General features: G+C 51.8%; 2 protein-coding genes across 5 annotated transcripts; one reads left to right on the plus strand and one right to left on the minus strand.

The window, feature by feature from the left end:
- Positions 1 to 1,554: 1,554 nt before the first annotated feature.
- MLF2 (myeloid leukemia factor 2) lies at positions 1,555 to 8,259 on the minus strand. Of its 4 annotated transcripts, none has more exons than XM_085573113.1 (10): positions 8,220 to 8,259; positions 7,898 to 7,971; positions 5,964 to 6,090; positions 5,469 to 5,504; positions 4,139 to 4,301; positions 3,980 to 4,033; positions 3,471 to 3,596; positions 2,975 to 3,134; positions 2,657 to 2,897; positions 1,555 to 2,142 (listed from the first exon to the last, which is right to left on the minus strand). In XM_085573113.1, exons 3-9 carry the CDS (start codon positions 6,005 to 6,007, stop codon positions 2,719 to 2,721), a joined length of 762 nt encoding a protein of 253 aa, XP_085429239.1. In that variant the 5' UTR covers positions 6,008 to 6,090; positions 7,898 to 7,971; positions 8,220 to 8,259; the 3' UTR covers positions 1,555 to 2,142; positions 2,657 to 2,718. The 4 variants fall into 4 exon arrangements, with proteins under 4 accessions (XP_085429239.1, XP_085429236.1, XP_021404634.1 ...); XM_085573110.1 differs by having other exon boundaries at positions 8,140 to 8,225; XM_021548959.3 differs by lacking the exon at positions 4,139 to 4,301.
- Positions 8,260 to 16,188: 7,929 nt separating this feature from the next.
- On the plus strand, positions 16,189 to 19,759 carry PTMS (parathymosin). Its single transcript, XM_021549019.4, has 5 exons — positions 16,189 to 16,400; positions 17,140 to 17,211; positions 17,893 to 17,974; positions 18,123 to 18,187; positions 18,812 to 19,759. The coding sequence occupies exons 1-5, from the start codon at positions 16,353 to 16,355 to the stop codon at positions 18,860 to 18,862; spliced, it is 318 nt and encodes a 105-aa protein (XP_021404694.1). The 5' UTR covers positions 16,189 to 16,352; the 3' UTR covers positions 18,863 to 19,759.
- Positions 19,760 to 25,223: the final 5,464 nt, after the last annotated feature.

The following is a 25,223-nucleotide window of genomic DNA, read 5'->3' on the forward strand; positions in this document are numbered from 1 at the left end:
TTCTAAGTGCAGCTAAGTAATTTGCAAGTTCCCATGTGAAAACAATCTTGGTATGAGAGCTCGTTAACACAACAACTTATTCTTGAGTGAAAAACTAGCACCTGCATAAACAATAAGAGCTGCCTCATGAGACTCAGTAGAAAAAAATATATAAACTAACTATAAATACAGAAGTTTGATAGACATGCAAAATACTATGTACTGATCAATGAACTGAGTGTGAATGTATTGTCCACCAGTAAGATCTGACACATGCCTTCTGATAATCCTACAAAATATGACCTATACAATAAAATTTGACTTTTCTGCATGAAGAAACTGAGTCCTGTCTGCTTATTAATGCAACACCTGTTCTCTATCTCAGACATCACCTCAAAACCTGGCTAGGATCTGGCAGCTGGTTACTGCCACCATCTCCATGCTGCGAGCACCTTTCTGAGCCCAGCTGGTTTTTCACTGGATCAAAGCACCAGGTGCCACATCTTGCACTGGCTCAAGACTGCCAGAGATATGAGGGCTGCTGTTGTTGCAGTCCCTTCTTTCACACTCTGGTAACTCCAGGACTTCCACAAAACCTCTCCCAAGCCCTGCTTTTTCCTGTGGAACTACTTCGGCCTTGCTCTCTTCAGGGCTTGCCTTGGCTGTGACACCTCCAGAAAGTCACTCCACTGCCAGGGACAGCAGGCTGCTGTCTTTGAAGTGCTTTCCAAACCAAACTATTCTATGACTCCTACTGGGATTTGCCATGGGATGAAATGGCACGGGGAAGTGGGGACAGAGCTTGCCATCAGCCACGGCCCTGTTATGCACTTCCTTGAAGGGTGGAACACATGCAAACTCTGCCCTGAGCTTCCAGAGGGTGGATGCTGAATCCTTTTCTCAGGGCAGGACAGTGAGTCCCCAGCAAGGCGTGTCTCTGTTAGTGCCCAAACGTACAACAGAGGGATACACCACAAGATCCAAGCATACCACTTCCAAGTGTAAATCATGAACTGATTTTCTGCCTTCTGTTCCAAATAAACTGATGACAAGGTTTGTATAAGAGTGTCTCCAGAGCATGAAACTGGCCAAAAACCCAAGAGATCTTCCCTGCTCCTATATTCCTAATGCCTCTCAATTTTCACCTAATAATGAAGAAATTAAGGAAAGGTCATTCATAATGTCAGCCAGAGTTGCAGTGATATAATAAGAAAATAATGGAAATATTCCCTGTCTGTGCAGAAGCCCCAGAGGTCCAATTCAGGATTGCACAGCTGACCAGGCAGCAAGAAAGACCAACCAATTTCCCCCGAGTGCACAGCAAAACTACAGCAATTAAGAGGGCATTTTTTGCAAATGGTGAGTTCTTGGGTCTTCTTTCACAATCTCCATGTTGAGCATCATCTCACTCTGTGACCACATGGGAAGGCTATTAGGCTATTTACTAGAAGAAAACAAAGCCTGAGAATTTCACACCAAGTTTCTCCTCAGCAATTTTCCAAGGATGAGAAACGGGTTACTTAATTCCACAGCAGGCACAATTACATCAGCTGAAGGTAAAGACTGATTCACCAATTCTTTACAGTTTGTTTCTTTATTCAGTAAACATCTAGTTACAAGTTTCACAAATTAAAAAAGTGGGGGAGCTGACTGAAGAGGGGTCGGGGGCCCACAGGCTGATCCAGCTTTTGTTCTGCTCCTCCCTTCTCCAACGCGCACATCCTTCTGCTTCTCCACAGATGCTCCAGGGTGCAGCAGGGGAATGGAAGCCTCTGTCCCGGTGAGGGGACTGACAGGGGGCTCTAGCAGAATTCCCTCATATTCCTTTCACAGGGGACTAAACACAAACTTCAGAACCAGCCCAACCCAGCACAGAAAGAGTGGAAAGGATGGAAGAGGCAAGGTGGCAGCTCCTCATGCCCAGCACTACTGGCAGAAAGAACAGAGCCAAGGGACAGCAGAGAGGGAATGGGCAATTAATGTGTTCCTTGCACATCAGTGAGATTCCCCACGCCCCACTGCAGCACCCAAATGGGGTGAAATAGAGCAATGCAAAAGATTAGTTGCTTTGTTTCGATTCTTAAGTGGGAGGAAGGTTAATACTAAATTTGAGGAGGGTCCAAGTGGTGCTTTGAAGAGGCTTCAGAGTTTCACTGTCTGTACCTGGGAGGAAAGGAAACAGAAGACATAAACAGAATAAGTGGTGCCTAGAAAGCAGAAGACAGATAAAGATGTGTTCAAACCTGATGTCTAGACATCAAAAAAGGGGGAAATGTCCCTTTTCAAACACTAGATCACATCCTAGTGAGCCCTATTCAAAGGATAGGAGAGCAGACACCAGTACTTACTTATATTTCAAACTGGATGGACAGCAAATGGTCTCTATGTTTTACACAATGACAATATAAACACTCCACATATTGCAATCCTACATCATGTCATCAGTTAAGGCTGACACCACAGGTCTTTTGTTCATGACAAAGCTAACTTAAACAGCTTCCACCTTCCCATTCAGCACAGCATCTTCTCAAAATTCACACCTTCCCCTGCTCTCTCAAGGTGGGAAAACCCCTTTGCAACCAAAATAAGGTAAGGTGAGTGCAAAGAAAAAAAATAACCCCGTGGCTAAGAGGCCACCACACAGCGGAAGACAAGGAAGGAACTTGTTGAGACTTACAAGAGCGTGTAGGTAGATTTGGGGGTGGCCACGCTGCACCCCCGACAAGGTCTGCCCCGAGTTCACCAGTCGTACCGGCGGGACTGTCTGGAGGGAGAATCCTCAGGGCCCTGGATGGCGAGCCGAGTCCCTTCGGCCCGCCGGCCGCCGCTGCCTTCGTGGCGCCGGTAATCCAGGCCCCGCTGCGGCCGGAACCGCGACGTCTCTCGCCGCCACTCGTCGTCAAACGCCGCTGCGTCACCTGCGCAGCGACACGACCGGCTCAGGCGGGGAAGCAGCACCTGGCTCTGCTGGGAGGAGGACACGGGCACTACTCACTCTCGTCCATGTTGATGTAGTCCTGCCTCTCCTCCTGGTCACCTGTGCGATGGTTCCGGGACCGCTGCATGATGTGGGCCCTGTCCCTGATGTGGTGTCCAATCGACATCTGTTCCAAGCCGCTGTCCGAGTCCCTGACGGTTCGTCTCGTCTCACGGATCTGGGGGAAGATTCCCACGTGGAAACAACATTTTCATTCCTTCTCCCAGCCCCCTAAGGCACCCCGATTCCTGCCTCCAGTATTTCAGGCAATTGGCACTGCCACTACTCCCAGGATGTCAGACGCAACATTACGAAGAGGGAAGAATGGGTTCCCCACTGCCAGCTCTTCCCATTTCCTCCCAGGGGCCCTTGGCACGGTTCAGTGAGTCACAAGAGCACAATGTGCTCCTCGAACTGCAGCTGACTGCAAAGCCGAAGTGCTGTAGGTGGCCACCCACAAAGCCACCAAACGAAGCCCAACCCCTCACAGCAAAGCCAGCAGCCTCCTCCTTACCCCGCCAGGTGCTGAACGCATCTCTGAGGTCTCCTGATAGACTTTGGGCCCATCACCCAGGTTGGAATAAGAGATGACAGTTGAGGAGGTAAATGTCTGGCAGTTAGCACCACTTGTCATATGCTCCTGCAAGAAGGAATGGGGAATGGTGGAAAGAAAGGATGGGAGGGAAGAAGAGGTAGCATTTAATTCCCTCTCTACAATGAAGTAAGAAGTTACAATAGGATGAATATAATCCCCATGGGGCCATTTTTTCTGGAGAATACACCTTCCTGTTAAATTAATACTTATTTCTTGCTAAACATGTCCACCCACACGCTTCCTTCCTCACCCCTCTCCTCTCCCTGCACTCAGGAACAAGTCCTGTCACTGACTCCCAGCGATGAAGCAAAGCTTACAGCCTCTGCCACCTTGGCAGGTGTGGCTCAGTCAGTAAGAGACATTAGAGGGATGGCAGAAGTACCCTCAGGACTCCCCTCAATACAGAACAGTTCATGGAGGGTTCTTACCATGTTTCCAATCATGTCGTTCATCATCCCAAACATATCTATAAAGCCACCTGCCTAATAAAAAGGAAAAGAAAACACAAGAGTAGTCAGTCTGGGAAGAAACATGAGGAAAGAACAACAAACTATCTGCAAAAAAATCTGCTGCCTAAGAAGAAGAACCTTTGGTTTTTCTTCACGTTCTTTCAGTAGCGCAGGAAAAAAAAAGCCAACAGAATTTGGGGTTGCTGTTCTCTCCATTCTCTCAGGCTGCATTGCCCAATGTTCTGGCAAAGGTTGTTCTTTTAGCTTGGATCCAACTGCCGATGCACTGGGGTTTTTAAGCCTGGGGACTCAGCAAAGTTAGGAGAATGATTCTCAGCATGTGCACTAACAGTGATCTTAAGAAAGTTTCCACTGATTGTTTTCTTTCTAGCATAAGAACAAATTTGCTTATTTTCCCCTACAAACACCTGCCTTTTCCACTCTTTAAACCTGAACGCTGCAGTAACACCCTGGGCCAGCAAGTCTCACAGGTTAATTGTGCAATATGTAAACAAAATTACAATGTCAGTTCAAACTTGCTGATTTCTTTTTTTTTTTGTTTCCTCGAGTAGCCTCTTGTTCTCGTTTCCAGCAGAGCAGTACTCACACACAGTGTTATTATGCTTTGAAGTCTATGTGTTTGTAGTCTTATTAATCCTCCTCTGAGCTACAAAAATTCCAGGACGCTGGAGTCTCTTTCATTGAGGCAATTCTGCAGAGCAAGGCAGCTGAAGTTGCTGGATCTGGAATAACCTATTTGCACTGTATTATTTCGGCGGAAGACGGAGATCAGCACGCTCTGAGTGCAGTGTTCTCACGTACACACAGCCATTCTCATTCCAGCCCTGCTTACCTGAAGAATTCTGCTGGCTTCTCCAGCTGCCACCACTGGCAAAGGAGGTGCAATAATCCCCTCTGTCTACTGATGGCCAAGTCCTTTCCTCCCATCCTCACAGCTCCTCCATTACCTCCAGCTCTGCAGCTTCTTTTCAGACATATGAGGTTATTAAGGGACTACCTGCTCTTCCCAGATATTAACTGTCCCAATTCCCATGAAATATTGTGCTATAACAGCTTTATGACTTTTCTCTGGTCAAGGTGCAAATACAACTTCCCCATATACACAGAGTTAGACTCTCTCTTCAAAAACAGCTCACGGACAGGATTAAAACATTAGAGGGGAAACAAGGTAAAGGCCTGAAGTCATAAAACAACTCAATGAGAGGTCCAGGAGAAACCAGATGCTTCCAGTTTCAGTTCAATACCTTCTTCCCTATTCCATTTACTATAAATCTAAAGCTCATCCTGGTATCCTCAGACATTTCCATCCTCCCCACCTGGTAGGATAGCTGGTCACGCTCACAGATGGCTACATTTTAGCACCGGTTGCACACAGTGCTGATGAATCTCAGTATGGAGCCACTACTTGGAAAGCCTCTAATCTGACCCAGAAAAACAGAAAACTTACCATGCCGAGCATCCCAAAGGGTGAAACAGCTCCTGCCTGCCATGAGAACAGAAAAGCAGAACAGAGAATGACTTTGCAACAGCCAAACACTAGATCCTCATCAGAACACAATAATCCTTCTCAGAAACAGAACTGGGAACACTCAGGCTCTACAAACAGATCAAGAAAGCACCCCACAGATTCCTGGCGTTCAAGCCATATCACCCCTGATGAACCAGACATGAGGTGATGCTCCTAAATTTCTCCCCATTATATGAATTCACATCCTTGAGAAACAACACATATTTATTCCTTTCCTCCCGCCCAACCTAGAACACTGTTGCCTTCAACACCTTAATACAGGTGGAATAAAGAGAAGGACCAGAACACCACTGCCTAAGAGATTTATTCTGCACCTGTGTGGAGGAGAGGGGGCGTGCCCAAGCCAGGAGGGGTGGGAGACAGAAAGTGACAGATCAGTTTGGGAAATTCTAGCCTGTACTCAGCCTGCGTTACCTGCATCCTGCGGCCAGCCTGGCGAGCCCCAGGTGTGGTGCCATCCGTGATGCCAAGGAGCGGCCCGAACCCGAAACTCCCAGACAGCATGCGGTTCATGTGCTGCCGGTGGATGGCAAAAGGATCCCTTTTGGAGAGGTGGAGAGAACAATGGTGAGGATAAAGCCCCATATAATCCGCTCCTCCCAGCTCTGTGTTTTTCTTACACAACTGTACATTCCTTCCCAAGCTGGAAATTCAGAATCCTGAGTAGTCTGTGTTGTCTATGGTGATTACAGGGGCTGGAAGGGATCTCTGGATCCAATCACATTTCTTGTGATAGAAGGTTTCATACCGCAGAAACCCTCTCAGGTACTAATTTCTGTCTGCTCAGAAGCAGGTTGGTGTTCTGCTTCAGTAGTGCTCTGGAGCCAAGTATGGTCAAAACCACTCCAAAACCTCAATGCTCCAACATCTTTTAGAGGGAGGTGCACAAAGACCTTCCTGGCTGCAAGGTGAGGGCTACACTTAGGCACCAGGGAGCAAGAGAATCCCATATATCATCCCCTCACCCTTCCATGTACACAGACACAAACAGTGAAATGCAAGACTGGAACCTCCAGACTGTACTGCACAGCCTGGCACCCCTCTGCCCCCCAGGGCTTGAGACCACATACAGCTTTTCCAGATTTGAGGGAGAAAGGGAACAATAACTGGGATCCCTAACTGGTTTTCCCTTCTCTTTCAGCCTCCACTTTGAGGGCTGCACGCACTCACACAGGTTGGTGAAGCAAGAGGAGGAAAAGGAGGGTAAGGGTAAAGAGTCATAGAACAGGGTGGCCACAATAAGAAACTTCTGGGAAATACCATAGCTTTTTTCCTGCTCATCTTGTAGCCTGCAATTATCCCTCCTGAGTTTTAATGACCTCTATAGCACAGATTATTCCTGAGATGACAGAAGCACCCACTACTTAAATACTTAAAACCAATACTTTTCTGTCTCTACTGGAAATGCTTCCCATAATAAAAGCTAGACTCATACCTGTCATGTTAATGAGAACACACTGTCATTCGGTGACTAACTGGGACATCAAGGTCTCCTCTCCTGCTAATTTGCTCACAGCTGATAAAATTCTTGCTTACTATTGATTTAATAAATTGACTATTCTTCTACATACATAAATTTCACCAAATTTCTACTAATGTCTTGTTTAACATAATCAAATTCTTCCTGTATTACAGTCTATTCCTTTTCCACTTTAGCAAGGGCTGCCAACTTAAGCGTCACTGCCAAAATTTATCAATAGCATCCAATTTCTGTACTGAGGACAGAAACAAAAACATTCAGTGAAAGGAATCCCAGGAAGAGCTCTTGGGAGCTTTGTCAGATTTCAATACTCGTGTTTCAAAACCACTCGTTGTTTTGTCTTTACTTTGTTCCTCACAACTTGACAACTGCTTCAGCAGCCTTCTCCAGCTCCATTAATGACTTCCTGTGCAGAACAGCAACAAACACTGGACAGAGCAGCAGATTTTATCTATCTCAACTGCAACCCTAGTTTACATAATGAAACAAACAAAAAAAAAAATCCTTGCGCAAAGAAAAAGATTAGTTATGATTCCAGCCCTCTCTTCCTCTCAAGACAGCTGCGATGCCTTTTGGCCTACTTTGTTACGCTTTCCTCCAAGACCACGCTGCCGTAGCGCAGAAAGGAGTCGGACGCGGTCGCTGCTGCCGGGCGCGCTGCCCCTCCGGAGGATGTCTGCGTCCGTCCCCGGAGAGCTGCGCTGCTGCGGCGGCGCTCCCGGCCCGCCCGGCCCGGCCCGGCCCGGCCCGGCCCGGCCCGGCCCGGCCCGGCCCGCCGGCGGGACGCGGGGCAGCGCGCCCCTCCCCGGGGGCGCTCCGTGCCGCAGCCCTGCCGCCGACCCCCCGCAGGACGCCCACCCCGACTCACATGGCAAACATGGGGTCCTCCGGCTCGCCATCCCGCATCAGCCGGAACATGCTTCCCTCGCTCGGGGGCGGCCTCTGCGGAGCGGAGAGGGCGGTGAGCGCAGCCGGGGCTGAGGGCGGGCGGGGCGGAGCGCGGAGCCGCCCCCCCGCCCCGCCCCGCCCCGCCCGCCGCCAGCCGGGGCGGGTGATGGCAGCGCTGCCCCCCGGGCCCGGCCCACCCGCCGCGCCCCCGCCCCGCCGTGCCTGCCGGTGCCGGCGGTCCCGGTTCGGCGCTGCCCGAGCCCCCGGGCCGCTCACGCCCCCGCGCCCATCGCGCCCCGCACCGCGCTGCCTCCGCCCCGCCCGCGCCGCGCATGCGCGCCCGCCCCGAGGCAGGGCGCGGGCGGGGCGGGGCCGCGCGGCACAGCGCCCCCTGGCGCCCCCCGCGGGCGGCGCCCCCGGCCCCAGCTCCCGCCGGGCAGCCCGGGAACGGGAATGGGAGTGGGAGTGGGAGTGGGAATGGGAGTGGGAGTGGGAATGGTAGTGGGAATGGGAATGGGAATGGGAATGGGAATGGGAATGGGAATGGGAATGGTAATGGTAATGGGAATGGGAATGGTAATGGTAATGATAATGGTAATGGTAATGGGAATGGGAGTGGGAGTGGGAGTGGGAATGGGAATGGGAATGGGAATGGGAATGGGAGTGGGAGTGGGAATGGGAATGGGAGTGGGAGTGGGAATGGGAGTGGGAGTGGGAATGGGAGTAGGAATGGGAATGGGAGTGGGAATGGGAATGAGAGTGGGTATGGGAGTGGGAATGGGAGTGGGAATGGGAATGGGAGTGGGAATGGGAATGGGAGTGGGTATGGGAGTGGTAATGGGAGTGAGAACGGGAATGGGAATGGGAACGGGAGTGGTAATGGGAGTGGGAATGGGAATGAGATTGGGTATGGGAGTGGGAATGGGAGTGGGAATGGGAATGGGAGTGGGTATGGGAATGGGAGTGGGTATGGGAGTGGTAATGGGAGTGAGAACAGGAATGGGAATGGGAACGGGAGTGGTAATGGGAGTGGGAATGGGAATGGGAGTGGGAGTGGGAGTGGTAATGGGAGTGGGAGTGGGAGTGGGAATGGGAATGGGAGTGGTAATGGTAATAGTAATGGGAGTGGGAGTGGGAGTGGGAGTGGGAATGGGAATGGGAGTGGGAGTGGGAGTAGGAATGGGAATGGGAGGATGCAGTGGTAACGGAGGCACTGGGCAGGCCCCGTCGCTCTGCTCAGCCTCCCCAGCAGGGCCAGCGCGGGGGCAGGCACTGATCGCTTCTCTCTGTGGCAGGACCCGTGGGAATGGCCTGAGCTTGTGTCAGGGGAGGTCTAGGCTGGATATCAGGCAAAGGTTTTTAACCCATGGGGTAGCTGGGCATTCGAACAGGCTCCCCAGGAAAGCAGCCACAGCACTAAGCCTGACAGAATTCAAGATGTGTTTGGACAACACTCTCAGGCACATGGTGTGACTCTTGGTAATGGTCCTGTGAAGGGCCAGGAGCTGGACTTGACGATCCTGTGGGTCCCTTCCAACTCGGAATATTCTGTGATTCTGTAGTAATCCCTGTGGCTCGCGGCCAGCTGGTTCCTGGCCAGAGTCCACAGCGTTGCCTGGCTGCTGCAGAGGCAGCACTTATCCCAGGCTTCCTGCATGGCATGGGCACGTAGGAGGCACCCACAGAGCTGCTCGTCTGTGCTGAGCACATGGACAGCGAGTGCACGCAGTGCTCTGCTGGGGAAGCAGGGAGGATACTTTGTAAGCCAGCTGTGGGTCATCACTGATCCTGGACAGCCACTGGGAATCACAGGCACAGCTTAGGTACTTGTGTGCACCTACTGCAGTGGTGGGGAGTCTCCAGAAAGCAGGGGGATGACACCTCTGTCACCATCTCTGGGGAGTGCTGGGTCCCTTCAGCTACCACCAGCCCCACTGGATTACAGGGAAGAGAGCAGATTGACTCATCCCAGCTCCAGCCCAGGGCACGCTTCCTCACTGGTGCTTCTGGTGACTGTTGCATCCGGCCCACCACGTGTAGGAGCCAGACTGGATTCGTGCCAGAGGACTGGAAATAGCAGGCTGCAAGAAGTGGTTGAGAAATGGAGCTCCTGAGTTGTGGCAGGAGCCATGTCCTTGGATTTTGGAGCCTGACAGAGGAAAATGACCCAGTAGCATGCTTCACGTGTGGAATGCATAGAGGACTTGGCAATATTTCTTGCTACAGCAGGTCTCAAAACTGCTCAGTATTGAGAAAGAAGACCTCTCACGGGAGGCCTGTGCCTGTGTGCATACAGAAAGCTCTTCAGAAGTCCCTTCTGTGTACGCAGTAATTGCATTCTGCAGAGGCTGAAACCAAAACGTCCACAAAAGGGGAACTGTCAACAGCACAATGGTACAGGATCGTGAGGTGGACACAAGTCCTATGGGAAGGGCCAAACCTCTTGGAGGGAGGTTGTTTGTAAGTGAGCTGCTGACTCTACCTCCTGTCACCAGCTCAGAACTCATCTGTGAGTGCTGAAGTTCACACAAAGCCCTTGGTGGTGCTGCCTCAACTTCTCTGATGCTGCTTCTGCAAACCTGAATCATCCTTCAGAGACCTCCAGTCTAGAAAGCCTTTCCTGTCTGGTGTGTTTTCCTTTTGTTCTGAGGCACTCTGGTGTTTGATTGGAGTGCGGAGTTGACCTCAAGTGTCAGGATGCAAAGGCAGGTAAAGATCTTCTAGGGCAGAAATGTAAACATCTCTTTTGGTTTTCTTCTTTTTTTTTTTTCTTTCTTTCTTCTTTTCTCCAGATCTGGGATAAAATAAATTCCTGGTCCCTGGATACTAGTGATCCTCCCACTCCTGCAATGTCCCAGAGATGGTAGGGCTCTCTCAGTTTTTCCAAAGTATAAGTCAGGCATTGCTGCCTTCAAACACAGAGGGGAAAGGAACAGGAAATTGTCTGGAACAAACACGGCTCTGCAGATCCTTTTTTCTGTCCCTAATGCTGCTCCTCTGCAAGTGCAACCTAAGGGCTGAGTTTGTGAGGCTGGGGGCTGAGGCTGTGGCTCTCCCTGGGTATTTCTGCAGCCTTACAGGCAGTCCTTACACCTGATGGACGCTTTACCAGAGGCTGCATTTCCGGGGCCATTGCCAGTTCAGCAAACCTCGAGGTCTGCCGAAACCACCATGCGCAAACCTTGCTCGCAGAGAGTCACGGTGGTGGCAAACGCTGCGTGAAACCCTGGGAGCGGGAATTAGAACGGCAACCTTTCTGTGGAATTTGGACAAGGGCACGGTCGTGAGGAATGCAGGATCTGTTGCTGCAGTGCCCGAGGTGCTCCGAGGGGATGGCCAGAACAACGAGCGACACGGGGCTGTGAGTGAGAAGCAAGGCTCCCATCTCGCTCCCCTCTATTCAGGCCGCTTCTCTTTTCGCCATGAACAAGAACCATGATGTCTCTCCGTTTCCTTTCTTTATTCCCTCTGAGCTGCCCGGGCCGTGCCGGGGCGGCGGGGGCGGGGAGCAGCGCTCGGCGGGCGGCGCGGCGGCGGCGAGCGAAGGGCGGCTCGGAAGGCGACGAACGGCGCCGCTGCCCGGCCCCGCCTCGCCTGCCCGCGGCACCCCCGGCACCCCCAGGGGTTTTTCCCGGCCCCGGGAAAGCGAACTGAGCATCGCCTGGCGGAGGCAAATAAAGGCAGGGTGAGAAACCCTGCCTCGCTACCTGCTGCCGGCACGCACCCAGCGCTGGGGCCGGGAATAGCTTCGTAACGCGCCCGAACGCCGCAGAGGAGCCCCGTGGACGTCTGGAAGACAAAGAAAACCTCGTTACCAGAAGTCAGAGCTACCCACAGCCATTTCCTCATTGGTTCCCTTCATCTGTGCCTCTTACGTAATCCTCACCCAACAACTGACTCTGACCTCAGATGAAGGGCACCCCGAGTGAAGGACAGCTCTGATTTGATCCTCAAATGGGAAAAATCATATTCGGGATGCTACAGCCAGCTTGTGGTGGCTGCAGCTTGCGTTGCGTGGCAGCGATTACTTTCAGAATATTTTGCTCGTGTTAAGAGTGTGTCTGTCACACTGTGAGTGAGAACCACGACCTCCCATCTGTGCTGCGTTAGCAAAGACAGGCTCACAAAAAAATCACGATTGAAAACATCCCTCCTCTTTCCAGTCTTCTGACAGGCTGTGTCACCCCTTGTCATTCCCTTCTACTCCTCTTGCTTCTTCTCCTTGTTTTACCTACCCTGCTTCCCAGCCCTCCTGCAGGGCTTATTTAAATATGCTGCCTCTCAGGAAGCCATTTCCCAATGCAAAGTTGGCCGGTGGTTGAATTCTTGGGTCTTTCCTCTTAACTTCACTATATGGCATAGCGGAAGAAGAACAAAGCGGATTATCTGCTGGGATTTTTAGTGGACACAGTACAGAAAGATGAACAGCGTGACTTAAATACATAAATGCATTCAAGCAGATTCCCTCTGCACACTGAGATTTTGCTACTTTTGCTGTACGTGAAAGGACAGATATTCTGCATTTATGTAAATCTAAGAAAATTTAATGCAAATACACATCCTTCTGCTCTTTTGTTATTCAGCAAACAGTTTGGAACCACTTAGGAGTTAGCTCAGTAAATATAATTCTTAAAATACCCAGTTTTTGTGTTTTGCTTTTGCTCAGAAAATGGCTCGCAGTTAGTTCAGCCTTCAAAATAAACACAAAAGTCACCATCCCCTCTGCCCCCATCAGAACATAGTGGCATGACTAGCAAGGTAATAGACCAAAATGCATAAATAATTGCTTCTAGGTGCATTCACCCCACATTTGCTGGGAGAAGAAAAATAGATACCACGCATGAAAGCCCTAACACATCTCAACCACGTGCTCACGTATGTTGGCAAATGCCTGCAAGCTCAATGCACACCTCAGTAGAAAAGTACCATACTTTCTACACTCACAAAAGTAAAAGAATGTAACAGAGGGAAAATATCCCCTCTGTACACAACCAGGTATGTACTGCACCTAAACACATGCGCACACCTACATAAACACCAAGCACAAACAGGGTACAGTACCAAAATTGTGACACTGTACGGAGAAAATTACATTCCCATTGTTGTCTGGGCTGCAGGCAGACACGGAGAGTGTCTGTTCCACACAATGATCTGTCATGTAACTTCTGCACCTCCCTCATTTTGTCTAAGGACATAAGTCTCCAAAAAGGATGGAATATGTTCTGCTGAGTTGGCAAAGCAACTACAGACAAAGACTACGGAACGCACTGAGCAGAGACTGACATCTGCAGAGCTCACAATGAGTGTACTTGCGTTTGCAGCAGAGGGGAAGGCACAGATGGGAGAGAGGAGCAGAGAAAAGCTGCAGATCGATCTGGCAGGCGAAATGCAGAGTGGCACAGATCAGGTGGAGGAGCAGAAGTCACAGGGAAGAGCTAGGTGAGACAGTCAGTGGATATCCTCAGGGCTTGAGGGAGGCAGCTGCACACTAGAAGCCCAGCAAATCTCACTACCAGGATCCAAAGGGCAAGAAGAGTCAGAACGCAGAAACAGGCAGATGACAAGGAATGAAGAAGAATTTAATGTTGGATTTAAGGGGAAAAGCATAGTTGATACAATAACGCAGGGCAAAATGGGACGTGAAAAACAAAGGAGGGGATGTGAAATGAATTTTGCATGTAAGATACAGGATGTCACAAAGAGAAGCCGGGGAGAGGGCCATGGGGAGAGTGCTGCCAAGAACACAGGTAGGAGACAAATGCCAAGAAGCAGCAGATGAGGGAAAAATTACAAAGGGGATGGGGTGGGGAGCATGGAAGTGACAATGTGAAGTTGCACACTGCAGGTGCTGGGGAGGAAAGGAGAGCTTGCTGCTGCCATGCCAGTTTGTAGTTGACCCATGCTGACCCAACAGCGCCATCCCACAGGTAGCTGGAAACAAGCTCCCCTTGCACAAACAGGTGTTTGTCAATTTGCATCTGTGGGTTCGCAGCCTGTGTGAACATGGAGCTTTGGGCACGGGAACATCCCTGAACGTAATCCTTTGCTTTCTCCCCTCTAGGATGTTGTGTCAAGGCCTGTTTGTGCATTAATGTGAAGATGTCTTTGCCAAGGGATATGTGTCAATGTAATTATGTGTTTTCAGTGGTTGAGTGTGTAAAGGAAGAGGATCCTGGAAAATAAATTCTGGGTTGGTGAGGAGAACAGCAGAGCAATGAGCCACGCACCTTCTGTCAAGCAGAAAGCAGAGAGGAACACCATCCGGCCCCTATATAGATTACTTTGTGTCCTGTTTTAGGTGTATATCTAGAAATTAAGATTTTCTTCTTGTGAAAGGGAAGGATGAAAGAGGAGTACTTGTACCAAACCAGGGCTGGAATGCTGATAGCAGCTAGACCTGAGAAATTGGCCAGATCAGTTTTGTGAAACAGTAGGGGAAAAAAATTAGTGCATGCATTTTCATAATTTGGTTTATTTTGGTACTAGTCTAGATGTGTGCATCTGAGTTACAGGACTGTTTTTTGGAGCAGGCACTCTGCACTGTGTATAGCTGTGAAGAACGTCAATTAGTCAGATCATGAGAGAAGCAGCTGTAGCTGTGGAGGAGACGAGACAACAAGCTGGGTAGCTTCTACCTCCCTGTCACACAGATTATAATTTATCTAATATCTTTCCTACTTTCCTTCAGGAGATACATACTCAGGGCCCTATGTTCCACAAATACGAATGGCTTTTGCTGTTAAATGCTCGAACTGAGACACATTCAATTAAACTCAAGAGCACCCGCTCTAAATCCTGACTTTGCAGGGAGGCTGAGTTTGTATCTGAAGGACAAGAAGGGCTTGCGTACCTCAATACATTTTCCAACCAGACGGATTAATAACCTTGCCTTGTACCTGTGAGAATGACTGCGTACACGTGTACCTCTGTATGCGCTCATGTGCACGCGTAGTTCTGTATGTACGTAGGCCCGCAAATGCGTGCGGATTTATTTTCTTTTTTCTTTTGTACGAGCCTGTGACTAAGAGCGGGACAATATAAACCTTGTGGGAAAGGTGAAGGCAATTTAGTCATCCCAGTCTGCACAACCTGGTAACCAAAGGACTGAAGAGCGGCTGCAGGAACATCTCTTTTATTAGCAACAAATCCCTGCAGTTGCAAGTCACCACCTGCGGTTCTGCAGGACCTTTGGCTACAGGGATACCCGGTGCTGAGCGATGATCCTTCCCAGCCCGGAAGGAGGCACTGGCAGGATGTCTGCCACAGTCAGGCCCGAGGCGGGAGGCAGGGAATGGTGTCGCACACCGTGTGCCGGGATGTGGGTCCCGGGCGGGTGGGCAGCAGGGATCGGTGTCGCACACCGTGTGCCGGGATGTGGGTCCCGGGCGGGTGGGCAGCAGGGATCGGTGTCGCACACCGTGTGCCGGGATGTGGGTCCCGGGCGGGTGGGAGCCGAGCCCGGCGGGACAACGCCCGCGCCCTCGCGCGCCGTCCCGCCGCCCCACGTGCCAGCGCCCCTCCCGCCTCGCACTGCACCAAAGGGCCCCGCGCCCCCGCCCCGCCGGCGCGCCGGCCGCCGCCAGCCAATGGGAAACCTGTTGCCAGGCAGAGAGCTCATTTGAATGGCCCAATCAGGCGCCCCAGCCCCAGCCCCTCCTTATATGGGGAGCGGGGTAGGCGAGCGCTAATCCGCTCCCGCGCCGCCTGCCCCGCCCACTCCCTCCGCCGCGCGCAGAGCGCGGGAAAAGCGGCCAGCGCCGGGCGGGCAGGCGGGGGGAGAAGAAGGGGAGGGGCGGGAGGAGCCCCGCCGCTGGGAGCGCTTCCAGCGGGAGGAAGGGCGGGCAGCTGGAGTGGAAAATTCCAGGCAGGAGGCCGCGTGTCGCCAGCGCTGCCCTCCCACACGGCCCCGCAGCGCCGCTTCTCGCCTCCCCCGGATTCCTCCTGGAGAGCCAGCCAGCTCGTACGGGCGGCTCCCCGGGCGTGCTGCGGCCGGAGGGCTCGGCTGCCCTCGCCGGACGCTTCCCGTCGGAGCCGCGGCACCTGGGCGCGGAGCGGGGCTTTCGGCTATCCTCGACGGGGCCGTGCGGCGTCTTGCGGGGAACCCGCGGTGCGCCCCCGCTGCCGGGCGGCCGCGGCTGAGCGCACATTGTTCTAGCAGCCCGTCCCTCTCCCCTCCCTCCTCCGCCTCCCGTCCCTCTCTCCTCCCTCCCCAGGTCCCTCCTTCCCTCGTCACCGGCGCTGTATAAATCCCCTGCCCCGGCGGATCCCCCCACCGCGGGAGACCCTGGTACTTTGGCCCCCGGGGCGGGATCCTGCCGCCGCCTGCGGACCGCTGGGACTTTGCGCTCCCGCCGCTGACCCCCTTCTCGCTCCCTCCCTCCCTCCCCCGCACGCTTCCCACCGGCCTCTCCCCTTCGCAACCCCGGGGGGCCAGGATGTCGGAAAAACGCGTTGAGGAGGCACCGGCGGAGCTGAGCGCTAAGGTGAGACACCTCCTACCCCCCCACCACCATCACCCCGCTCCCCTCTTCCCATCTTCGGAACCGGCCGCGTTCCCGGGAACGGGGTTGGGGGTGGGGGGGGCTCAGTGAGGTGCCCCGGCGGCGGGGGGCGCGCGCGCGCGCGCCGTCCGGCCAATGGGGGGGCGGGGGCGGGGCGGGGGGCGCGAGGGCCCTCGCGCCCCCCGCCCCGCCCCCGCCCCCCCATTGGCCGGGCGGCGCGAGCGGCGCGCGCTGGCTTCGGCTCCGCTCGGCCCCGCTTCGGCTCCGCTCGGCCCCGCTTCGGCCCCGCTCGGCCCCGCTCGGAGCCGGGCGGGGGGTGGTGGTGGTGGGGGGGAAAGTTGTGGGCACAAAGCGCGGGCCCTGGGATGGCGGGGGAAGGAGGAGGGAGGGGTGGAATGGAGAGGAGAGAGAGGTCCGGAAACGCCTCGATCCTACGGACGAGGTCGCCCTCTTTTTTTTTTTTTTTTTAAATAAATCGTTCAAACTCTTCCGTGCCGCTTCTGTTTTCCACACGCGTGTGCGCGGGCTAAAAGTAGCTGTGACGCGCGTTCGCTGCTGTTTTCCTTTGTCGGGCGGGCGGATTTAACGCCTAATATGTCTCCTCGCCCGCTATTCCGCCTCTCCTCCGAGCCGTCTTTGTTTAGGCATCCCCATCTTTTATTGCCGCTGACCGCCGGAATGTTGTTGGTTTTCTCCCCCCCGCACCTCATTTCATATATAGGAAAGGAAAGAAAAGAAGGAAAAAGTCGAAGAGAAAGCCATCCACAAAGAAAAGAAGAAGGAGATAGTAGAGGTGAGGCTCTTCTGAGGGACGGATTTGGCGACGTCGGGGGAGGTTTTCGTACTGTGGGTAGCAAATGTGAAGGGAATATGGGAGATTAAGAAAGGGAGCACCAGCCTAGAGGTAGAGTAAGCTCTTGGATAATTGTGGAGAATGAGCCTTGAAGGACTTAGTGTAGTCAGCACAGCCCATCAGGGAGAAAAAAAAGGTCAAACGGAGCCAGGAACAAGTGGGAGAATGTGGCACGGGAGATGTGGTCCTGCGCCCACTGGGGTACCCTGAGGTGCACAAGGAGCATGTGTTGGAGAAGCTGGGGGGAGGAACTGTGAGGAAACACACACAGATTGATGGGGATCTGGAAACAGATGTACCATGAGCCTCGGCTGTCATTAGCCTGTAATCAGAGATGCTTTGGTTGTTGGGAGGGATGGCAGCAGCTCCTCAGGATGTAAGCTCGTGGGAGACGAGCTGCGTGTTGCTGGGGATGGACTGGAAGGATTGGCTTTGTGAAGGAAGGCTGGTTGGGAGAAGTGTACATCCACAGTGGCAGGAATAATGATGTCGGAGTAACAATGCACTCAAATGCACACCTGGAGTGGCTGGAGCTCTGAAATTTGTTGTGCTTGTAGCAAAGAGCACGTGGAAATGTTATCCTGGCATCAGTTTCTGCTCTGACCGATTTTTTTCATCCAGGATGAGGAAAATGGAGCTGATGAGGATGATGAAGAGAATCCTGATGATGTAGATGAAGAAGAAGGTGGTGATGAGGATGAAGGTAGGGGAAATTAGATGAATAGGAGGCTGCAGAGGAATAGAGGATTGTGGAGGGAAATTCCCTCTGTGAGCCCTCTTGACTGTGAGATTATATTCCCTGAATGCTGCTTCAGTTTATCCTGTGATTTTCCTTTCTTGCATGTGCTTAGAAGCAGATGAGAATGGGCAGGAGCAGGATGGCCACGCAGAGAAACGATCTGCAGAGGAGGAGGAGGTGAGTAGTAGTGTGAGAATAATGGTGGGGTGAAGGAATGAGGCTACTTGCTGTTTGTTGATCAAATCCATGTGGATGCTGCTGCTGAGAATCTCAAATTGGCCTCTGGTCTCATTGCTTCAGGAGCAGACGGGTAAACAAATCTGATGTGGCAAGGGGGTAGTAAATCACTGTATGCTCCTTGTAGGATCTAGGGCCTTCCACCAGCAGTCGAGGTGCTGGAGGTTGTGCTTGGCAGTGACCTCTGAACTACCTGTGTCTTCTGGGCTTCAGGCCAGGAGATAGAGTTGTAAGGGTGCGGTGATTGAAGGGTCTGATCTTCCACATTAAGGGCAGGCCCTGAGGTCTGTCTGGAGTGGTGTGAGCCTCAGCTTCTTACACCTCCTGGAAGTAACAGCCATGGGTGTGGTGTCCCTCTGAATGGAACTGTCCACATCTTTACCACAACCAACAGAACAGCTGTGTCAGGCACTCCAGGGTGTTTTAGAGGGGAGTGGGTTTAGGGTGGGCCTAACAGAGGTTTCCATATGGAGGAAAGAGCAGCAGTTACACGAGTTTTGTGGAGAATTATGTACCTCGGGGTGGTGACTGATGGTAACTCTTTCCTCCCCATGGCTGATGCAGGATGAAGTGGATCCAAAGAGACAGAAGACAGAAAACGGCTCTTCAGCTTGAATCCTCCCCTCCTATCTCCCCTGTTCCGCCCATCTCTCCTCCTCCATTCCAGCCTGTGCTTGCACTGCCCGTTAGCCTCTGGCTTCACACAATCTCAGATGAGGAAAGATTAGAAATGCTCTCAAACAGGGAAGACAGCAGTTCCCTTCTCACCCAAAGACCTAGTCCGTCCATGACATTCCCCAGCTGAAATTATCCCCGTCCTCTGCATCCCTTCACTGCACCCCACTTACCCGCGCTCCTGTTCCCTCAAGAATCTCATGGTTTCCTGGGCACACCGCCTTGCCAGGCACTTCACGTGGCAAAGCACCTCCCATCCTCTTGTCACCTGCCTGCCTGTTTTTGTCACTGGTATGAGATCCTTGAGAGCTCCTGCCCAGCCCTGCTGCCAGAGCTCCTGCCAGAGCCAGGAGGTGCAGGCACAGATCTCATGGTGCGTTTCCCAGTCCTAGGCCTCTTCTCATCCGCTTTCCTGCTGAACCCTGAGAGACAAAGAAAGAATATTACAAGCAAATAATGGTTCTATTAAGCAACACATGGAGACAGGATTTATTTTAAGCTTTTCTTTTTTTTTTTCCAAGTTTACATGACAGCAAGCTGGCCCTCGTGAATTTTTTGAAAGATAAGGGTTGCTTTTATATACGAATTTCATCTGAGCTGTGTATTTTTTTAATTTGGAGGCTTTTTTAAAACAAATCGAGACACAATTGGGGACCAAACTTTGATTTCCATTTTTTCCCTTCAGATTTTCTTGTGACCATTTTTTGTAAATTAAAGGCAATATAGCCACAGCGTTTTCTATGGCACAGACATCACGAGGATGATAGATATAAATATATATATTGTTTTCAACAAGCACTGTAAATAAAAGCGTTTAAAAAAATGTTTCAAACCGCCGGTGCGCATGGCTGTGTCTTCACATCCTGCAGAGGTCGGTGGGAGTTGGCTTGTGGGAAGAGGGGGTGGAGAGGGAAGCTGATCAAAGGGCATGTGTTGGTTATTTAAGGGCCCCTTGCGGCAGCGCGTTTGGGTCCTGCTCGCCCTGCCCCGCTGCGGCTGCAGCGAGGGCGATGCACAAACGCAGCACGGAGCTCCAGGGCTGTCCTGGATCTCTGGAAACTGCTGCTGGGCCTCCGCGCTGGGCAGAAGGGGTTTGGAAAGGGAAGCGAAGCTGCGCCGCTGGCCGCAGCCCGGTGTTGCTGTCCCCGCGGCCCTGCCGGCTGCCTCCGGGCGTGACACACGGCACCGGGGCAGCGAGCGGAGAGGCGAGAGCCGCGGCGCTTTGTCCCGCCGGCTGCCCTGGGGAGAGCTGCCAGGCGTTTGTCTTCTTATCTCTGCAGACCTTTAAAGCTGCCGTTCGTCTTTCTTTTTGAACTCGTGCTTTGGCAGTCGCGCAAGGAGCCACCGGGAGCTGTAAATAATACCAACTTTGTGTGAGCGTCAGCGGCTTTGTGCTTGTCCGGCTGCAGCGGCGGGTCAGGCTCTGGAAGCGCAAACACTGCCTCGTCTCCAGAGGGGCAAAGCATCCGCTGGCATTGTCTCCGAGCGCCGGTGTGGGGCTGCAGGGTGCGCGGAGGGGCAGAGCCCGCGGGTGCCTCCCGGGCGGGGTCACCCCTCGCCCCGGCCCCGTTCCCGGTGGAGCTGCGGGCGGCTGGAGCCGCAGCCAGGCTGGGCTCCTCCCGCCCAGAGCCGCGCTCCAGGAGCAGGTTCCAGGAGCTCCTGCCAGCGACTCGCACCAGCGCTGCCTGCTCCCACCTGGGCCGCTGGCATCCGTGGGCTGCTCGGACCTGCAATTTGGTATGCCCAGCATTTCTCCGTTAAAAAAAAAATAAAATAAAATAAAATTACAGATTCTAGTCTCTGCTCCAGATCTGAGCAAGTTCTTGGGACTTCCCCAAACTTTCTGCTTGGCAGCCAGCTTTTGCTGCTCAGTACTGAAGACAAATTATCAGCAGATGATACCATCTCTGCACAGGCAGATTACAGTTTTCATACTTCCTCCCCACCACTGCTGCAGTGCCTGGCTGGGGGTAGTGAAGAACCTGCTTGCCAATGAGAAGTCATGGAAGCATAATTCAATCTCTGCTTCCTATGTGGATGCAACACCAGTACCACTGGCTCTATCCAGGCAGTCATCCAGAAGGAAGGGGGGCAGCAGCTGATTATTAGGCCAGCACTAGCAATGTGAGCAGCCACTCTTCCTTTCTTCTGAGGGAAATACTGCAGGACAGAGGGAAGTGACAAAGGGTTGCCAGACAGCTTCTCCATGTCTCTGTGGGCCCCTTGGTTCCCCAGTTTCTATTTCTTCTATTTCTTCTGCCTTACTCATTTTTATTGAACACCTTTGTCATTGTGGATAGTTAGAAGATACAGCTAGAGATACAGAAATAGAAAAATACCTGCTTTGGGATGACCCACAGGGCATCATCTCTGACTTGAGGTGTGGGCTACAGATAACAATAGAAAATCATACAGTTTCTTCCTTTCCTGTAGATCTACAAAGGTCCATGCTGAATCCAGTGGTATTTTGGCTGACAGAGTGAGCTCAGCAAGCAGTGGCATAGTTGTCCAGAAAAAGTTGAGAATGCAGGGCTTTGCACTGCACCTCATTTCGAGCCTGCCTGTGTGCTTGGTTTGTGTCCGAGCCTGCAGGTTTATTCGTCTTTCAGTCTAATTCTTCTCCCACAATGAGATCAGTCGTGTCGTGCTGGTGTCATCAAGGTAAGAACAAAGCCTGTCTTCACCAGTGATTCCTCAGAAATGATGATGCCTTTTCAGGGCCTTATTTGCCTTTCTTGTCTCTGTGCTAATTCTCTGCTCATTTCATTTAATTCCTGTGGCCATCTGTTAACCTCATCAGCTGGGGGCAGAACTCCCTCAGCTGTCCCTTCCTTGCTTCCGATGGAACCTGCTGCGAGCTTACAGCAGATCTGGTCCTGCCAGCCAAGCAGCACCAGAGATTTCCTTCTTTCTCCTCCTCCTCCTCCAGGTCTGCTTGCTTTGAGGGAATTGTGGAGGTGTCGCAGTCGTGCTCTTGCAGGCTCTGCTAAACTTCTCTCTAGAATGATAATTTCTGCTTCTGACGGCCCTTTTGTGTGGTCTGGAAAAGCGAACGCTGACACCAGTGCAGAGAGCAGGTAGAACCACCCGTGAAGTCTTAGCTGGGTCCCTGTCCCCTCTTGGATGAGCGAGTGACCCCTTGCTCCTTGGCAGGGATGCCTGGGCAGGTGGGACCTGGGCCCACCAGAGTGATGGGCAAACCTCCTGAGGGCTGTGGTTGTGAAAGGGCTGCCAAACCTATCGGGACAGCTCTGGTTGCTGCAGGTGACCCATGGCGCTGCCTTGTTGGGTCAATAAAACCAGACGTAGCTCTGGAATCAGCTCTGATGTGACCAAGGGAGTTGGGCTAGGGGTCTTGAGATGTCCCTTTCCACCTACCAGTTTCTGCAATATATGAAGAAATAGAGGCCTGCCATTGAAAATGTGAGCTGAGTCTGAAGATATTTTGAAGTGCTGAGCCCAGAAATGAATGCTCTTTGTATCTTATAGCTGTCAACTTCTCGTTTCCCCTTAGGCAAATTATCCCCTCAGCCCAGCTTCTTTTGTCTTTCACACCAGTTTTAACTCAATAGATGATACAAGACTGGAATAATCAAAACCATCATATGCGCAGAATCGTGAACCCTCCTTCAGACCTGGAAAAAGTGAGCCCTCCAGCCACTGCTGGTCTGGGAGAAAAACCCTTCTTGCTTCAGGAAAGTCCATAATCACCTTGTTGCACTAGCTTTAAGAAAGCAGTGAAGACCAATTATTCCTCCTCTCCCCCTGGGATCAGGGGCTTCTTTAGTCCCTCTGGTTAGGAGACACATTGCTGTGCCACGTCCCATATGCCATATGGGAAGCTGAAACAACTCGCCCTCTCCGATCCTTAAGAAGCCCGTGTACTTTTCCCTCCCACCTCTCTCCCTTGTTTCAAACACAGAGTCAAAGACAGCCGTGCTGGTGGCTGCTCCAGCCTGTTTTCTCAGGGAAGGAGTCTGTGTTTACATGTGTGGGCTCGGGCTCAGGACATATTGCAGATGGACGGGACGTCTCATCAGTGGATGAATTTGGAGTTTCCTTCTGTGCTGAGCTGACCCCAGCTGGACCTCAGAAGTCCACCAAAGCTGCTCTAATGATCCTCTTCTCAACAGGATGGGGGATAGAAAATACAGTAAAGGCTCATATTAAGAAAGGTTCTTGGGTCAGGATAAGGAGAGGGATAGATCATTCACCAATTACTGTCACAGGCAAACCAGACTTGACTTGGGGAAAATTTAACATAATTTATTAATAATCAGATCAGAACAAGAAAATAAAACCAAATCTTAAAACACCATCCTGTCACCCCTCCCTTCTTCCTGGGCTCAATTTCACTCCCAGTTTTCTCTATCCCCTCCCCTCCAGCAGTGCAGGGATTTACAGCCAGTTCATCACATGTAATTTTTCACAGAAACTGTCCCTGGAGCCCCTCCATGACTAAAACCTTGCCATGCAACCCCAGTACTATTTCCTTGTGAGCTTTTATAGTTTTAGCAAAGCCTGGACAGCCACAGGGGTGAGGAGACACCTAAGGCCTTTAAGTGTTCAAGGCTCTCAGCCACACAACACGGCTCACAGGCCCAGCGTGGTGCCACCAAGCACAGCTTTGCTCTTGTGGGAGGCATTTCTTATTAGACACAGAGGAGGACGCTTTCCTGTCTCAGGCTGTTCAGGAAGCTGAGTCCCAGCTGGAAGTATCTGTGCACAACAGAAGTGGGATATCAGAGCAGACAAGATTCACCTTGCCAGGTGTCCCTGGGCAGGCAGGGGCTCGGTGACCTGCTGCATGTGACCGTGGAAGGGGGCAGAAGAGCACACGGCTCATCTGTGTGCTGTGGGTGACATCTGACTGATGCTGCTTGTCACCAGGGGGCTGTAGGAGATGCACATTCTATAGACCTCTGGTGGTTTCTGAAATGACGTTTATTGCTCCCATTCTCTATCATGTATCTATAACACTGCATCTCAAAACGACCAGGTCAGCTTTTCTGGTGTCCTGTCTGGGTGCAAGATCTTTATTCTCAGTTTAGTCCCATCAGTCATGTCAGCAGTGTGTTTGGCTACATATCCTACAACAAAGGATCTTGTCCCTAGGTCCAGGGCTCCCTGCATCCAAGATAGAAGACCCTGCAACAAGTTAAGGATGTAAGATGTAGCAAAAATATCCAATTTCCAGAGCCCTGTGACTATCAGTGTCTGCCAATACCTCGCTGGCAGTTCAGGTGGAGTCATGGCTTAGACCTTCCCTGGTTTTACAACAATTCACACATCATTTTAGGATGCATTTATTAGGCTGCACAATTTGTAATGAAAACTTTCAAAGCCACTTGCCTGAAGCATCCTTTGGCAGCTCTTCTGTTGCTGCATATCCAAAAGACTTGACAAAAAGGTCTTTGCTGAATAGCACTTCCCAGCATAGGCCCAGCATGACCCAGGGTAGGCTTGTCCATAAGCACACCAGAAAACTTATAGCTGGTTGCTGTTTTCTTTTGGGAAGTTTCTTAATACTTATAAATATTTTCCTGTGTCAGATCCAGTTTTGAAAAGAGCTGAAGCTGTAGAATATGGCTCCAACAAACCTCCTGAGCTTCCAGGACAGCAGCATGGTAAATATGGACCCAGATTTGAGCTGGGAATTTGATGTTTCTTCACAAGGTAAATTTCACAGAAGATTCAGTAGGGATGTTTGGAAAAGCCAGCCTTGTAATTTAAATGAGTCAGGAGGTTTTGCTCATAACTAAAGAAAATACAGACTGCTTCAGGGTCTGTGAATTCCTTTCCGTAGCTGTGAAAATAAGCATTCTGGTATGGCATTGCTAATGGTGTGCCATGCTGACTCTAGCTCCTCACTGGGAGAGGATCCTGTTCTGCCTCAGTTTCTCTATGCTTTAAAGGGCTTTCAGATCAAATCATGACTTCTTATAAAATCTTCCATCTGTGGCAGGATCCCTGTAGGTGTTCCCAGGATCCCCCAAGGGCTGTTTATGCTTTTACTTCCAAGTCTGAAAAGATGGGATTGCAGACTGCAGACAGAAAGGAAGACGGGGTGCCATGGAGTTGGGATGGAGTGGTGACACCTGTGCTGTCCCAGCTGCTGTACAGCAGAACCCCTTCGTGCTGTACATGTTCTCATCACTGAGGGCTCCTGGGTGACCTCCAGCAGGACCAAGTCCTTCTGCCTCAACTCGGGACACAAAGGCCGAGCCCCAATCTTTTCTCAAGACCTCTGCTTGTGCTGAAACAGAGCAGCACCCTGGGAGAGCGGGCAGCACAACCAAAC

This window comes from Lonchura striata, chromosome 1 (genome assembly GCF_050655825.1).
Source record: "Lonchura striata isolate lonStrDom1 chromosome 1, ASM5065582v1, whole genome shotgun sequence".
NCBI classification, from domain to species: domain Eukaryota; kingdom Metazoa; phylum Chordata; class Aves; order Passeriformes; family Estrildidae; genus Lonchura; species Lonchura striata.

Bases quoted from the DNA above. Each gene is read 5' to 3' on its own strand.
- MLF2 (XM_085573113.1), bottom strand. From the start codon at position 6,007: ATGGCACCACACCTGGGGCTCGCCAGGCTGGCCGCAGGATGCAG. The intron at 5,505-5,963 runs GTAACGCAGGCT...TTCTCATGGCAG, and splicing joins AGGCTGGCCGCAGGATGCAG to GCAGGAGCTGTTTCACCCTT. The intron at 4,034-4,138 runs GTTCTTCTTCTT...CCTTTTTATTAG, and splicing joins AACGTGAAGAAAAACCAAAG to GCAGGTGGCTTTATAGATAT.
- PTMS (XM_021549019.4), top strand. From the start codon at position 16,353: ATGTCGGAAAAACGCGTTGAGGAGGCACCGGCGGAGCTGAGCGCTAAG. The intron at 16,401-17,139 runs GTGAGACACCTC...TTTCATATATAG, and splicing joins CGGCGGAGCTGAGCGCTAAG to GAAAGGAAAGAAAAGAAGGA. The intron at 17,975-18,122 runs GTAGGGGAAATT...GCATGTGCTTAG, and splicing joins AGGTGGTGATGAGGATGAAG to AAGCAGATGAGAATGGGCAG.